The 15,986-nt window shown below is 30.0% G+C and overlaps 1 protein-coding gene across 6 annotated transcripts in view; it reads right to left on the reverse strand.

The window, feature by feature from the left end:
- Nucleotides 1–2,602: 2,602 nt before the first annotated feature.
- Nucleotides 2,603–15,986, reverse strand: part of LOC134708379 (choline transporter-like protein 2) — a 47,600-nt gene continuing 34,216 nt past the window's right edge. For all 6 annotated transcript variants that reach the window (XM_063568861.1, XM_063568862.1, XM_063568863.1 and 3 more), the window contains 9 exons: nucleotides 14,536–14,585; nucleotides 12,902–13,078; nucleotides 11,908–12,036; nucleotides 10,657–10,726; nucleotides 10,130–10,203; nucleotides 8,976–9,046; nucleotides 7,698–7,786; nucleotides 7,271–7,355; nucleotides 2,603–6,718 (listed from right to left, as the gene is read on the reverse strand). In XM_063568861.1, coding sequence (XP_063424931.1) covers nucleotides 6,603–6,718; nucleotides 7,271–7,355; nucleotides 7,698–7,786; nucleotides 8,976–9,046; nucleotides 10,130–10,203; nucleotides 10,657–10,726; nucleotides 11,908–12,036; nucleotides 12,902–13,078; nucleotides 14,536–14,585 — 861 coding nt within the window. In that variant the 3' untranslated portion in view covers nucleotides 2,603–6,602. The remainder of the gene's footprint in view (nucleotides 6,719–7,270; nucleotides 7,356–7,697; nucleotides 7,787–8,975; nucleotides 9,047–10,129; nucleotides 10,204–10,656; nucleotides 10,727–11,907; nucleotides 12,037–12,901; nucleotides 13,079–14,535; nucleotides 14,586–15,986) is intronic.

The raw sequence follows: 15,986 nt of genomic DNA on the forward strand, positions 1-15,986 counted from the left end.
AACACCTGGATAAGTGATAATTGTATTGACATGAATATATTTGCGGCTTTAACCCTCGACATCAATCTTTCAAAAAAAAATCGACTGTTTACAACCTTGACTCTGTTATGACTAGCATTTATGTTGAATGTTCAGCAGATGAAACTGCGTTTTCTGTTTTTATTTGTTTGGAAGATGATCTTGAATACAAATTTAAAAGAAAACATATTTATCGTACACAGTCCTTTCGGTTATCTACTCTGCACTTTTTCTCATAACAAAACCTCTCCTTCGAATTATTTTGCAACTTTTTTTTCATTCCACGGATTTATTGTTCTTTTAAAAGAACATGTAGGAGTCTGATGTTACCGACTTTATATCTGTGACTGTGCATTTTTGACAAACCTGTTCTTCATGAGATGATCTTACACCAACACCATAATTGCTCTTTAAATTTTCAATTTGGGAGCCTACATGAGGGAAATCCCTTGCCAATAGTGACAATATTGACAGGTACTACCTGCCCTGCAAAGGACACACAAAAAGCAAGGTACCGCGCTTTCGTTACTGTTCTTCGTCTCAATGGGGCCTTCAATATGGAGCAAATTAAAGAGCTATAACTGTAAGTTTAAGACGGCCCTAGCAGCGACTTGAGAAATTATTTGCCAAAAATTAGGATAGACTTTGAACGAAATCACACTGCCTAATCAGTGCTGGTCAAAAAGAACATACTTAAAAGTAGTTCATATTTGAAACAATATTGTTCCTGTACATAGGTGTAAATATCAATTTATGTAGAATATATTTTGGTTATATAGATATCAAATGAAAAGATAAGGACAAGTGGTCCTTGAACACATTCGTACTAATACTTTGGCATACTAGAATGAATTCTAACAAGAGGCTGTCACAACGACAGTAAACCGGATTTATTAGCATTTATTTGTGTCCTGGCAATATCACAAGAACCATTACTGATGATTGGTGAAAATGAAAATCGTCAATATCAAATTTGACCTCTATTTTGTCATCAGTATCAACATATTTAAATTTGAGAAGCTTAGATTGAAAGGTTTGTGAGTAAATGCAACAACGTGAATGGAAACACTATTTTACGATCTTTCAAGAACCATAACTCCTGAACGGTAAAAGTCAAAATCGTCATTATTGAACTTGACCTCTATTTTGTCATCAGTAACAACATATAAGAATTTGAAAAGCTTTGGTTGAATGGTTCATGAGAAAATGCACGGACACGACTGGAAACACCATTTTTCAATCTTTCAAGAACCATAACTCCTGAACGGTAAAAGTCAAAATCGTCATTATTAAACTTTACCTCCATTTTGTCATCAGTAACAACATATTAAAATTTGGGAAGCTTTGGCACACCAGTTCATGGGTAAATGCACGATCAAGACTGGAAACGCCATTTTACGATCTTTCAAGAACCATAACTACTGAACGGTATATGTCAAAATCATCATTATTGAACTTGACCTCTATTTTGTCATCAGTAACAACATATTAGAATTTGAAAAGCTTTGGTTGAATGGTTCATGAGAAAATGCACGGACACGACTGGAAACACCATTTTTCAATCTTTCAAGAACCATATATCTCCTGAACAGTAAAAGTCAAAATCGTCATTATTGAACTTGACCTCCATTTTGTCACCAGTAACAATTTATTAAAATTTGGGAAGCTTTGGTAGAACAGTTCATGCATAAATGCACGGACAAAACTGGAAACAACATTTTTCAATCTTTCAAGAACCATAACTCCTGAACGGTAAAAGTCAAAATGGCCATTATTGAACTTGACCTTCATTTAGTTGTCAGTAACAACATTTTAAAATTTTAAAAGCTTTGGTTGCACGATTCATGAGTTAATGCACAGACAACATTTGATTGCCGCCTGCCCGACCGCCCGCCCTCCCACCCGCCCCCGAGCATCCCCAAATCAATAACCGACATTTTTGTCACAAAAATCCGGTTAAAAATGAGAGCATATACATTGTATTACCTTTATTTCAGTTATGAAGTACCTAGTTTGTGTGTCCACAGTTACAGTAACCAGCAAGGTCTAATGGGTATATAACGGAATATCAATCTTGAACACTCCCCCCCCCCCCACCCCACCCCCACCCACATAAAGTTTTAAATGCGAAAACGTCTAAAGGAATAAGGTGGTAAGCGTCTGATCAAAAATTACCTTGAATTGAGATAAAGATGACTGTTAACGAAAATCTGTTTTGTAGATAACTGAGATAATTAGAATTCTCACCAAGTTTGTAATTAGAATTCTCTCCAAGTTTGTAATTAGAATTCTCACCAAGTTTGTAATTAGAATTCTCACCAAGTTTGTAATTAGAATTCTCACCAAGTTTGTTATTTTATAAGTAACACAACCATCCCAAATGTTGAGCAGTATTTGCATATCCTTGCAGAGCCCCTCCCCAGACATTGGTTAAGTTCATCTTGATCAGTCTTTTGTTTTATAAGTTGCCTGGGTAATAAATAGCACATTAGCTTTTAGATTATAAATTGAAAATAAAAATGTATCATTTGAATAATGTCCAGAATGAAACTCTTCCTTCTTAGTGGCTTTCAATACACAATAATTCAACATCAACATATTTATTATGAATGACAAGAAATGTATATAATATATTAATAAAATACATATCACAGTATATTTTAACACTAATCATTTTCGGATTCTTATCTTCCTCAAAAGAAATCAAATTGATAAAAAATTTGCCATCAACTATTGCCTTGTTTAAAGCTTTTAAAAATACCATATTGCATAAGATAATAAGACCTTTGTATTATACAAAACAGACCATGTTAGATTTTAAAATAATGCTGTTTGTTTTTGAGCAATATTAATAAACTTTTAGGTGGTGCAATAGTTTAAAAAAACAACTTCTTTAAATAGTGAAATACATAATAATAGAAAATATACTTTTCAAACAGATCTACAGGAAAAAAAAATTTAACAATTATATCAATATAAAAAAAATGAGAGAAAAAAATACATGCAACACTTACATTGAAAAATTGTAATGAAAAAATATACCATCTGGTATTCTACTTTCATGAAAGGAAAATGATCAATAAAATTTGAAGCTATGATACAGATGAATATTTGCTGTTGAAATGAAAAGAAAGATAAAATACATTAAACATGGGAGGAAAAACACAGTTTGTCTAAGCATTTATAACAAATTCATCACTGAACATACTTAAAGAAAATCTACAAAAGTAACAATTGTGTACTATATAACAATGAATGAACACAAATGATTATAACTTCATGTTAATACTAGTATCCATACAAATGAACAGTACTAGGATGATCTATCCCAACAATATATATATAGTACAACTTAAGTTTTTTTAAACAGTATTGAGAATAACTATTTTTTTAGTATGAAATGATCTGACTATAGTAAAATAACTCATCAATGATACCAGGCTTATAATTTTGTACGCCAGACATGCTTTGTCTACAAAAGACTCATTGTTATGCTCAAATAAAATAGTTAAAAGGTTATATCAAGTACAAAGTTATAGACACTGAGGACCAAAATATTCTTATATGTATAAAGGTTTTGCCAAATACAGTAATGGTAATTTTGAATGATATAAAATTGAAGAGAGGAGAGTTCTCCACCATGTTATTGTCATGGTGAATATCTTATCAATTAATGTATCACTCAAATACCAATGTTTAAGTCTGTCACTTTCCGTCCTTCATTTGATCAGAATTTAGGAATAACAGTAATAAATTTGAAGGGTTGTCAATGTCAATTAGGGATTTGACAGTTACAAATGCAGTTTTACTGTCAATGAAAAGCTCTCTTCTAATGTAGTACTTGTAAACGTTCCAGAAAAGAATTCAAGAATCATTGATGGCAATTGCACAACAATGTTGCCAATGATTCTGACCGTCTACTGCTGAATTGACAGCAGTAGACAATAATGAGTTATCAAAGGTACCAGGCTTATAAAATATGGTGTTACATGTAGAGTGGCATTAGAATATTATGTTGAGTTTGTTCAAGTTTCTAATGTGTGACATTTTCAGTAGTCAAATTGTAGTGACTAAAATATGACTTAATTTGTCTATTTCCTTATGATCTATTTACCTTGAAAAAAAATCCTTATTTACCCTCTTATCCATGAAACACCATTAAATGTTTGCCAGCAAACATAAGATGCCATGTTTTAAAAATCTTATAAAATTCTTGTTATTTTTCAGTTTTTTAAAGACAAACGGTGCCTGGCTAGGTTAAATGTATGACAGATCTAGAGAAAAACATTTGCTTAAAATTTTCAATGACCAAGTCAATTTAAAAAAATTACAAAACTAAAAACTACCAATACTGACGCCCCCACAGGGTACCCCCCTCAGGTCGCAAGGTCACTTTTAAATTCGTTGAGAGGTTGTTTTTAAGGGAAATGTACAGTTAGCAGGTCGTTTTTCCCAACACAGAGGAGGGAAGTCAGTCTGAAGTTGTTTTTTCCAAATTTTATAGGTTGCAGGTTGTTTTTAGAAGACCCTCAAGTCGGAAGTCGCCTCTAAAAGGGCCAGAGGTCGCAGGTCGTGTTTGACCCTGTGGGAGCCTCAATACAATAACATATTACTTCTTAGCAGTCAAATGAATTTTTCATTTAGTGCTCTTTGTAGTTATATTCCTATTATGACAGGGCAGATTAAGCAATTTAGCAATTATAAAAAAAACCAAAATGACAATGCAGCACTCGCACCAACAAAGTAGAAAGGGGTTAATATAAGTTGTCCACTACAAATAAACATGTTTAAATTTCTACCATTTACTATCAATAACATCCCAATATTGACAATACAATTACCAATTTAAACACAATTATATATAATCCTTTATACACATCCTGGGACCAGCCAAGATTATACATTTTATCTATAATTTATTGCATTGATATAATATTCTAAATGATTAAGTAAGTTTAGAATATATGTAGTAAAACAATGTGCATCAACTGCCTAACAAATTCAAAGGGGAACAACTCATGTTTATTCCATTATTTAGAAGAAGAAAAAGCCAAAAAAGGAAAATTTCTATTTTCTCAGTTTTTTCACAGATTAATATTGTTTTCAACCCTTGACTTTTACATAAACATCTGTTATACAAACTATGAAACAAAATCTTGTGAAAATTTTCTTATATGTACAGTAATTAATAAAACAAATCTCTCTACATATAAAAAAAACAACAACATTAAAACAAATTTACACAAACAAAATCTTACATCACATATCTATATTTTTTTTTATTAAGGAATGTATATAAAATTGTAAAAAAAAGGAATGGTGGGACTAAGTTTTTTTTAAAGATTTTTAATGGTGGGACTTGTGCTGGAATTATGATATGATTTGTATAATTAGTGCAATATAAAAATTCAATAGAATTCAAAAGAAACGAGACTTCTTAAATTGTATAGCCTATATTAAAATAACCAGTAAAATTGGTAAAGCACTGCAGTGGATATTAATTTAGTGGACAATATAACACAATTTCAATGCATTTTTTGTGTATGAAATGCACAATTAACAATTAACAATTCAAAAACCATTTTCTCAACAAATGATCTCCCTTGCTTTATAAAATATCCATTAAAAATACAATATTTCTTCACAATAATCAACAATTAATAACATATTCATTCTTTTGATTGTACATAGCTGGGACAACAGGCCAAAAGATACAATTTTAACATATAAAATATCTTATTTTCAGTAAATCAGCAGTCATAGACAGAAATGTTTAATGATGGGCCACAGTGGATATCAAGAAACCCAAGTCTTATATAGATATAGGAAGATGTGGTGTGATTGCCATTGAGACAACTCTCCATCCAAATAACAATTTAAAAAAGTAAACCATTATAGGTCAATGTATGGTCTTCGACATGGAGCCTTGGTCACACCGAACAACAAGCTTAGATTACTTCATCTTGTAACAAGACTTGAACTGGTTCTTTTTAAAGATTCTGACAACAAACTACACATAGTATCTTACTTATTTCATATTCTTATTCTATATTAGTCTTTGCTGTATCTAGAGAATTGGATACTATAGGTAATATGAGTGCACCAAGGTTACATTTATGAATAACTTAATGAAGTTTACTGTATACTGTATGTAAGGCCTTATGTGGTCACAGGCATGAAGAGGATGAGTGAGTGAGTGTTACACAGTATGAGTCATACAATCATTAATTTAAGACTATAGAGTGCAAGTTTGGCAAAAATGAGTCCTGTGTCAAAACTATGCTGAATCCAAACTATTCAATCCTTTAATTCCACTATTCAGAATATTTAGTACTATAACTGACTGAAACCTAAAAACTATATCTACACTTCTGGAGAATGACCATCAACATTGTTAAACATTAAAACTTACAAAGAGAAAAAATAACATAAAAATTAACCTTCAAATTTATAAATTTTAAAGAATTGTTCCTGAGGTGTTTTTTTTTTCCTTTTGTGTTATAAAACTTATGATCCCGCATAATATCACACATAAAAGTAAATTGTTCAATAAACAAATCTTGTATTGCCATCTTCTAACATATTTATTTCTTTCCTTTTGGTTCTTCAAATTTGTTAGTCTTATTGAGGATTTTCATCAAACTTTTGCTCATAAAATAAGGTTTTTCTGGTGATCCATCATGCATTTCTAAATCTTCCACTACAAAAAAAACAAAAGAATTATTACTTACAATAACAAAAACAAGACAAAAACAAGGCTATTTTCATTCTTTTATAAACACATGGAAGACAATAATATGCTGTGTAACCCCTCCCCCTAAAATAAAATAAATAGATGTACAATGGCATCTGTAAAAAAATGTTTATGAAAGTTTATTGGCATACAGGCATTGGCATTAAAAGGTGTTGAACATATTTTTTTATTAGCTGTTTTCTAAATATGACAAATTTTGGTTTGCTATTCATGATCAGAAATCCAGAAATTCCTATGATAAAAAATAACGAGTGCACAATGTCTATAAATACAAATGGATAAGTGTTTTCATAAATATATCCAGTCTCTGTTTTGGGATTTAAGTATTAGAAACAAGTTATAGATGGATAAAAAAGAAAATGCATCAAGAGACAACTGCATAATTGAATTGTAAAAACCTCCTTCTATAAATGCAGGTGAAATTAAAGTGATTCATGTATGGATGGACCTGTCATAATAAAATTTGTCTTATTATCTTTGCTTGTTCTTAATACTTACAGAAACACAAAAATAGTGTATCTACAGCCATGTTATACACACTGAAGAAAGTGCAGGCTATAATAAACATCCCAATCACTACAACCTGGAAATACAAGGGAGATAAATAACAAATGAAAGGGGAGATAATTATATTACCAATTAAAAATTAGTAAATATTGTTCACCTCCTAATGGTTGTCATTCATTTGTTTCAATTTCATTGTAATTTCATAATTTTTGAAATAAATCATTTGACAATATAAAATGAATATTCAAATTATACAAGATAGTGGATATAAAACTTAATCAATTCTTTCTATAAATATATTCAAATACAGTATGAAATATATATCATTCAAGTATCAGTTTTAAACTGAAAGGAATATCACCGGGAGAAAAAAATAGAAATATAAAACTCTATAGTAACTAATTTTAATATAACTTACCACTACAGGAGTAAGGAAGTAATTTAAATTGGGATTGTACTTCTGGAAAAAATCTATCCCGCCAGAAAACCAGAAATAAGCTCCAACACCTGAAAAAAATAGATTTTATATCATATATATATATATAATATACATCCATATTTATACATGTTTATATGATCCATCGCCCCGTAAGATTTATCGTTGACTATTTATTCAGTCATTTTATATATATATACATATATACTTTTAATTAAGGTGGTACCTAACACTACAGGGAGATAACTCTGTAAAGTCAGCTAAACGTTTCAATTATGTTGTGTTGTTAAAGGAATATTAAGCTTCTCAATGATCAAAATTGATGTTTGTTAAACTGCTATATAACCAGTGTAATTTTTCTGACAAAACGGTTGGTTCAAAATTTTTGAAATTTTTATATTTCTGTTAAAAGGTCAAAGTAAATACTTTGACAAAATTTTATAAAAATTAAACGAGCCAAATTAATTGTAGTGAAAGTGTTGGGTACCACCTTAAGTAAAATAGTATTTAACAAAATAAATTTGTCCTTTCACTCTGTATAAGTTTTTGGTATATTTTTCCTTGATGTTAAGCAATTATTTAATTAATTTATTTTGATGCACAGATTTAATACAGTTTCTGAATTATTATGTTGTTGAGAAATAAACAGATTATGAAGCTGTGTTCATTGCTGTCACTCTTCTTCTTAATCATTCAACTATCATAAAGCAAAACATTGACTTAATATTGTGCTTTTTTGTGGTTTTAATCTTTGTGAAATCATTGTTTGTTTATAGGATTTTCAGGGTTTTTATATTCATAATTCAAAAAAATTTAAAATTAAAAATTAGGACTAAAAGAAATTTACGCACTTTGTTGGATACATATTAAGAGGTAGGATGGATTAGGGAAATCAATGAAAATTGGTACTTAAAAGGACAACAATTTGTTCAATGTTTATCTAAGTGCTGTAGTGATCCGTCATTTTACGAATAGTGTTATTTTCTCAATTGTAATATGTTGACAAAGTCTCAATTGTAATATGATGACAAAGTCTCAATTGTAACATGATGACAAAGTCTTAATTGCAACATGATGACAAAGTCTCAATTGCAACATGATGACAAAGTCTCAATATTTGCTCAATTTTAATTTCAATCAATTCCATCCATTTTTGTTTATTAAATTGATCTGTATCTTTTTTCATAATTGTTGCACGAGATTAAAATACTGTAAACTTTTGCTGCTTAAAATCAAACGTGGAATACAAATTGTACTCACCAACAGCCGCTGTTACCATCAGTTTGCTGATAAACAATACATAATCACATATCTTGTCTAATACAACAGCTCTGTAATATACAAAAAAGTTAAATCATTATTATCAAAAAATATTTCTCAACTCAGAAACCTACACAAAAATGAGCACCCATTTTAGAAACTTAAAAACAATTTTCAAAATATGGATAACATCTTATAATTGAATGGTAATTGCAGTCTGAAAATTTATAAACAAGGTATTATAAAAAAAGAAGATGTGGTATGATTGCCATAGAGACAACTGTCCACAAGAGACCAAAATGACAGACATTAACAACTATAGGTCACTGTACGGCCTTCAACAATTAGCAAAGCCCACAGGTATTGCCTTCATAGTGAGTAAAAAGCAGACTTGTGAACTAAATCAAATAACAGAACCACGCATCTAAATACTGTAAACCAACTTAATTTCGCGAGCAATTTATTTTCGCGACTTTCGCGAGTTGAAAAATAACGCGCATGAAAATAGTTGCGAAGATGTAAAACTTTGATCTTTCCTTATGTTATTTCATAAAGTAAATTATTAAATCGCGAAATTAAATAGCCGCGAAGAAGGCAAAAAAGGATAAAACGCGAAAAAAGTATCCGCGAAAAATAAGTTGGTTTACAGTACTCAATGAACTACAAATTCTATATATTGATATGGGATAAATGTACACTCAAAATATCAAAATATAGAATTTATTAGTACAAGTCTAAGAAACATGTAGAATGCAAGGCTTTGCTATAAAAAATGTTTTATTTTCAGACAACATATAGCTATTCTCTAGACACTCTTTCAACTACCGTATTCAAAATGAATATATTGGTTCAAAACCATCAATTTGTAATTTATTGAGTGATGTAAAAAAAATATGAGAGATTGTAATCTTTAATGACAAGTTGTTCATAAATAAAACTTGATGTATAGACAATTGTCAACATCATAAACAAGGGAATATATGGTCAGTGAATGTATATTACAAAAGAATATACTTAAATACAATTTAACTGCACAAATATTGGCTGGTTAAAGGTTTTTATGCAAACTTTGGCAGAACCATCCTCAAAAATAAAATTTGGTTCCATAAAATTACATTAATCCAGTTTAAGCAAACATTTTTTTTTTTTTTTACCTTACTACATTCCTAAGAAGTAAGAAAAATGCTTCTTTAGCAGCAGAACAGAAGTTTCTTCCATATACTGCAGTCTGAAAGAGAGAAAATTATACGTCTAGATCGGTATGTGGCCTGGTTATTGAGGCAATGGTACATAATCATATTTTAACTTTAACTTAACTATATTGAATGAAATTTTCTACTAAAGCTTCTGTTAAAACTATCAATTTTATCATCTTTTTTTCCCTTTTATAATAAAATTACAAAAAATTAAGCAAACATGAATCACTCAATCTTTTTAAATTGACCTCAACATTAGAAAATTGTAATTTTTCTCTCCAAAATTTCATAATTCTTAAAAAAAAATATATAACTTTTTCATGCCTTTTGCTTTAATATGATTGAATCCTATATTTTAATAAATATCATTAACCATTTATTCATTAAACTGTTTAATCAATTTATCACTTCAACGGCAGATCATTATTCAATATACTTTTAAAAAAGCGCTAGGGAAGGGATAAATATAAATTATATATATTTACCATTATATAAGCATTTCTGTTCATAAACTTCACAAACTTTTCTAAACACCAGAAGCAGCATTTCAAACACCTAAAAAGATATTATATTTACAAATAAAATAAATTCATAAGAAAAACAATCTCTACACAAAGATCATTCCTGCTAAAAGAAATTATCCACGAATAATATCATATTGATTTCCTCTTTTGAGCTAGATTTCACCAAAAGGATATCTGAAAGCTTTGCATCTTAAAATGATGAATTCGTGAGATAATGATGTCAGCTTACATATAATTGTTTTTCAAACAAAACATATAAGTTCAACCATGTATCACTGTATATCATCATAATTAAGTTGATATATATATATAGAAATTCCATATGTCTTTTATATAAATATAAAAAGCACAAGACTAGACATGCACTTATCAACTTAAAAGTTTAAACTGCATTCATCATTAAACTCTTAGAGAATATGTGTCCATAGGACGCCAGGCCCCCTTGCACCATCATATTTCCATTTTCAGTGAATCCTGACATTTGGATCAAAACAGACACACCCACAGACTGGCAATACTCTATACTTTCATAGACAGGGGCATAACGTATCAGTCATGACTCCATCCTCCTGAAATCTTTATGTTTACTTCAGGTCCCTAACAATGACAGTACTGATGATATTAAGGATGTACTTAGGTGAAGTTTTGGAATTTGTGTCAAATATTCAGACTCCTTGGTGTTTTTCCATACAATATAATGTAAAATATATTACCCCATAACACCCATTTATGTTTTCATTCAAGACTGAATAGCTCATGAAAGGTCATTTACAAAAGTTTTAGAAGATTCTTAGTTTTCTTTCTTTTGTTTTGAGACCTAATAATACCAATGCAAATATAAGGTAAAAGGTTGAGTCAACCTTTTACCGCCATATTTTAAATCTCAAATATCTCGAAAAGGAGGTCCCTGACCTATCAATATTTTTAGCTTATTTTAATCCTTAATTGATGCTCTACCAGCTTAAAGTATCAATTTTAACTCCTTAATTTATTAATTTTCACCTAACCTCACCTAAGTACATCCTTAAGAAAGTTGTCAAGTCTGATCGAATTGATGTTACTCCAGGGGATGTTTTAATAAGATATTTGCAGTCTGACTTAGTATTCATTAATTGTGTACATGTTTCCATTTTTAAAGCAGTTTTTGGCATTAAATGATTTGTAAAGAAATATCTATCTTGTTAACATGAAATATATATTACAACTCCTTACTTGAGAAAGAATTTGGCCACAGGATTTTCTGATCCTTTTACTTTATGATCCAGATATTCTAGTACAATCCTAATCATCTGTATAATGGCTATGATAAGAGATCCAAATGCTAGTGTTCCCAAATGATATCTGGAAAAAACATGACATATACATATTTTTTTAAACATCACATTTATTTATTACATAAGTAATTTCTGTTTTGACCAGTTAATATAAATTATCGCTATTTTGTGCATTTTTCCTTTGATCTTTTTTTGTGATAATTTTCATATCATGCTTCTCACTTGATATGGAAAAAATATCGCTAGAAACTAAGGAGGCCACGTGGTGTTGCTAATGAAATTGACATTGAAATTGACAACTTTGTCATATGTAAAATAGCGATAAACAGATTATCATTGGTCATCTCAACTCAATTGTTTTTCTCACTTTCGCTGTAACAGCTCAAGCAAGAAAATCAATCTCGTTGAGATAATCAACGATAATCTATAATTACAACACATAAGTATTCCCGGTGAAATTTAATTTCTCACTGAACCTTTAGAAAGACGAAAATTCTTTTCTCTAATTTTCATGCTATTTTCACATTTCCTGACTGGTGTTAGAAAAAATATTTCTTAGCTCTAGTGAAAACAAACTCATGGTAAAGGGCATAAATAAAAACAAATGACTTTGGGGATTTGAAGTTTAGGTACGACAAAATTGTTTGAAAAAAAACTGTGAGAATGACAGCATAATATAGAATTTTATCATAAATTTAAAAAAAAAAAATTTGAACAGAAACATGGAAACAAACATTCATTTTATAGTTAACAATGATAAAGCAAAGTCCTTGCTTTTTATGAGAAACCCCATAAAAAATGTACATACTATACATGAAATTTTCATTGAAATTTGATTAAAATCTTAGTAAAAATTACAGAAAAAAATTTCAGTTGATGAAAAAAACACTTTGATGTTTTGTAAAAAACTGTATACAAGGGAAGTAACTCACCTCAAACTTCTGTAGAAAGCAGCTGTAAGTGGGAATGCTGGAATGTCCTTTGGCTTCTCAAATGCCCAATAGTATGAAGCAAAGGATCCAGCAAGAGTCATCTGACCAAGAGCAACAATAAAGTTCATCACCCATAGAAACATAAATAACATAAACACTAATACAGGTATGATGTATCTGGAAATAAAAAGATCATTTAAATGTACTATTGTAGTGTAGCGGGGGTGCTTCCCCTGAGTACAGATAGAACATATAAAGCCAGTCTTAATCAAGGGAGCTAGGGAATCAATTCTTTAGCTCAGTGGGTTAACGCACTGACTGTCACGCAGACGACCAGGGTTCGAATAATGGTAATGACGAAATGAATTTGTAGAGTAGATACATGCTCTCCAATTACAGTAGCATCATTTTGAATATTCATCATTTTTTGGTAAATATTGTGGCTAATTTCACAAAAATTCAAATATTGTAGATTTATTATTACTTATTGGATACCAATCAATTTTCATAGATTTCATGGGTACAGTGGTAATTAAAACTTTACAACAAATTAAGAATTTTCTTTCAGTATATGAATGCGTTATCTGGACCACTTAAAACATTTAAGATTTCTTTTGAAAAATTATGAGACATAAAGATTAAAATTGCTCTAAGTTAATTTCAGCTGAATTTTAAGCCATGCAATATTGATATCAGTACCTTACAAGGTATCAAAACTCTAAGTTCAATAGAATTGGTTTTTGACATGATTGTTAGATTGGTTGGTGTTAAGGAGGCTTGCGGGGATAAGATTTTCAGAAAAAAAATAAACATTTAATTTTCATTACAAATTTTATAAATTACCATAAGAAGTTATTTCTTTATCAAATGGCACAAAAATCATTCCAAAAATTCAATTTGTGTTGTCCCCAGCTGACTTTTAAAATGTAGATATCATTGAAAAAGCTTTATATTATCTCCCTTTGGGGCAAAAAATGCTATTTTTTGGCATTAAAATTGAAATATCTTTGTTTTCTTATCGGTGATCTATATTTTTTATTATTGTTTTCAAATAAGCTGTACATAAACTAAAAAATTGTAAAATTTAAGCGATTTCTCTAATTAGGTTCTTTTTTTATTTCGATATTACCTCTTTTTCTCCTATTAGCTCAACAGAAAAAAAGTACCTTTACAAAAATGTATGTTTCTTTCAAAGGTAGATTGTGAGCGTAAATTATCCGTGAACCCTTTTTTTTATTTTGTTTTTCTATCAGGTATAAGATAAAGGTCATTTAAAGAAAAAAATAGCAAAATCTTATATTAAATAAAAAAATTAATTTAGACCCGCCATGCAGCCCCCTTAAGCACAACTTTCAGCACAATAGTGCGTCCCCTTTCTTGGCTGTCAATGTCTGATGGAGGAAGCTGGAGTGTGCAGAAAAACTACTGAAAACTTTGGTAGGAAAACTGACAATCTGAGTCAATTAAGATTAGAGTCGAGCACACCTGCCATGTTAGATTCAAACTCACAACCTCAGTGTTGACAGGCTAATGGATACAGTAGTTTGACTACTAAGACAACTCCGCCATAAATACCTGCTTTGTAGCAAAAGAAAATGTGTTCACACTTGAATGATTTCTGGTGTATTACTTACTCTTCACCTCCATATTTCACAAAGTCACACAGTTGTCCAGCTGTTGAACTCTATATAGAAAGAAAAAAAGTAAAATTTTACAGATTTTGATAATATTAAATATTTTCATAATATCTTTATGTATGAAAAAATATAGCAAAGACATTAGAAGAGAGAGAAAATAAGCAAGGATGAACTAGTACTTGATACATTTAATGTTAACATATGTTGATATTTCAGTATTTTTTTTGTTTTGTCTTTTTTTCAGTGTTGTAAAAAGTTTTATTTCAACAAAACTAAACTAAAATAAACATGCAAACTAGTGTAAAATTACTGCTTCGAAATTGTGAATACACAATGAAAAATAAGCCTTATTCCTCTTTGAGATGTCCAAAAGCCACTCATATTTAAAAATATATTTTTTTCAGACCTTTTCTGTGTGAACGAGATATTTTTGAAATAACCCCAGTACTTTCATCAGTTTTGAGTGTGCTTAGATGTAAAAAAAAGGAGTCTTTGACAGTAAATCAACAAAATACTGTAAGCAAAAAAAACCAGTTCAGTCAAAACCATCTAATGTAAACTTTATCTGAAGGACAAAACTGAATTACAGGCTCCTGACTTGGGAAAGGCACATATTTGCAGAACGTGGCCTGGTTAAACATGTTAGCAGGATCCACACCGTCTGCCTAACCTAGGACAGTGGTGTAATAGTACTACATAAAAATGAACTATAAAAATCAGTTGAAAAATGCTTCACTAATCTGATGGATACAAATAGAAATACATCTAACAAAATCACAGAGTGAACATGGACAGGTACTTGTACATCCCAACAACAAAAAGACACTAAGTACAGATCTGAGAGTACTCGCAGTTACTGATAGCTAGTTCAAAGCCATTAACAACTAATTTAAAAAATCATGCATCTAAGACTAAATTATCAATAAATTATACAAAGCTTCGTATAATATCGTGCCATTTAAACAAGTGATTATATATAATTAATGAAATGTCTGTGCAGTGGATTATATTTGTGGAAAAGTTACCGTCTGTAGGAAACACATCAGGAGAGAGAGAAAAAATAAAGGAAGAGTATGTTATCTTTTTTATAAATCTTTCATCAATAAAACAGAATAATTAAACTGCTATGGTTTGTGAGAGTATTGGTAAAATATAATAAACATTGATAAATAGCTAGAAGTATAGTGCAGATTTGTTGCATGATAAGAAGATATTACCAGTCCATACTTATAAAATATTTGATTATGTAACTGCTTCACAACTTCAAAAAGTATTTTTCCTTCCAACTTATTAAACTTTTGTCTAGTATTGTTGGTTATTCCTGTTATTTTTTAAAAAGTTTGATGTCATAAATGTTTTCAAATCTGTCCCTCGAAATATCTTCTTATTTCAGTTAACCAATGCTTATTCTCAATTCAAGATTTTTTGTTGCTAATGTCAACTTTTAG

This window comes from Mytilus trossulus, chromosome 2 (assembly GCF_036588685.1).
Source record: "Mytilus trossulus isolate FHL-02 chromosome 2, PNRI_Mtr1.1.1.hap1, whole genome shotgun sequence".
Taxonomy (NCBI): domain Eukaryota; kingdom Metazoa; phylum Mollusca; class Bivalvia; order Mytilida; family Mytilidae; genus Mytilus; species Mytilus trossulus.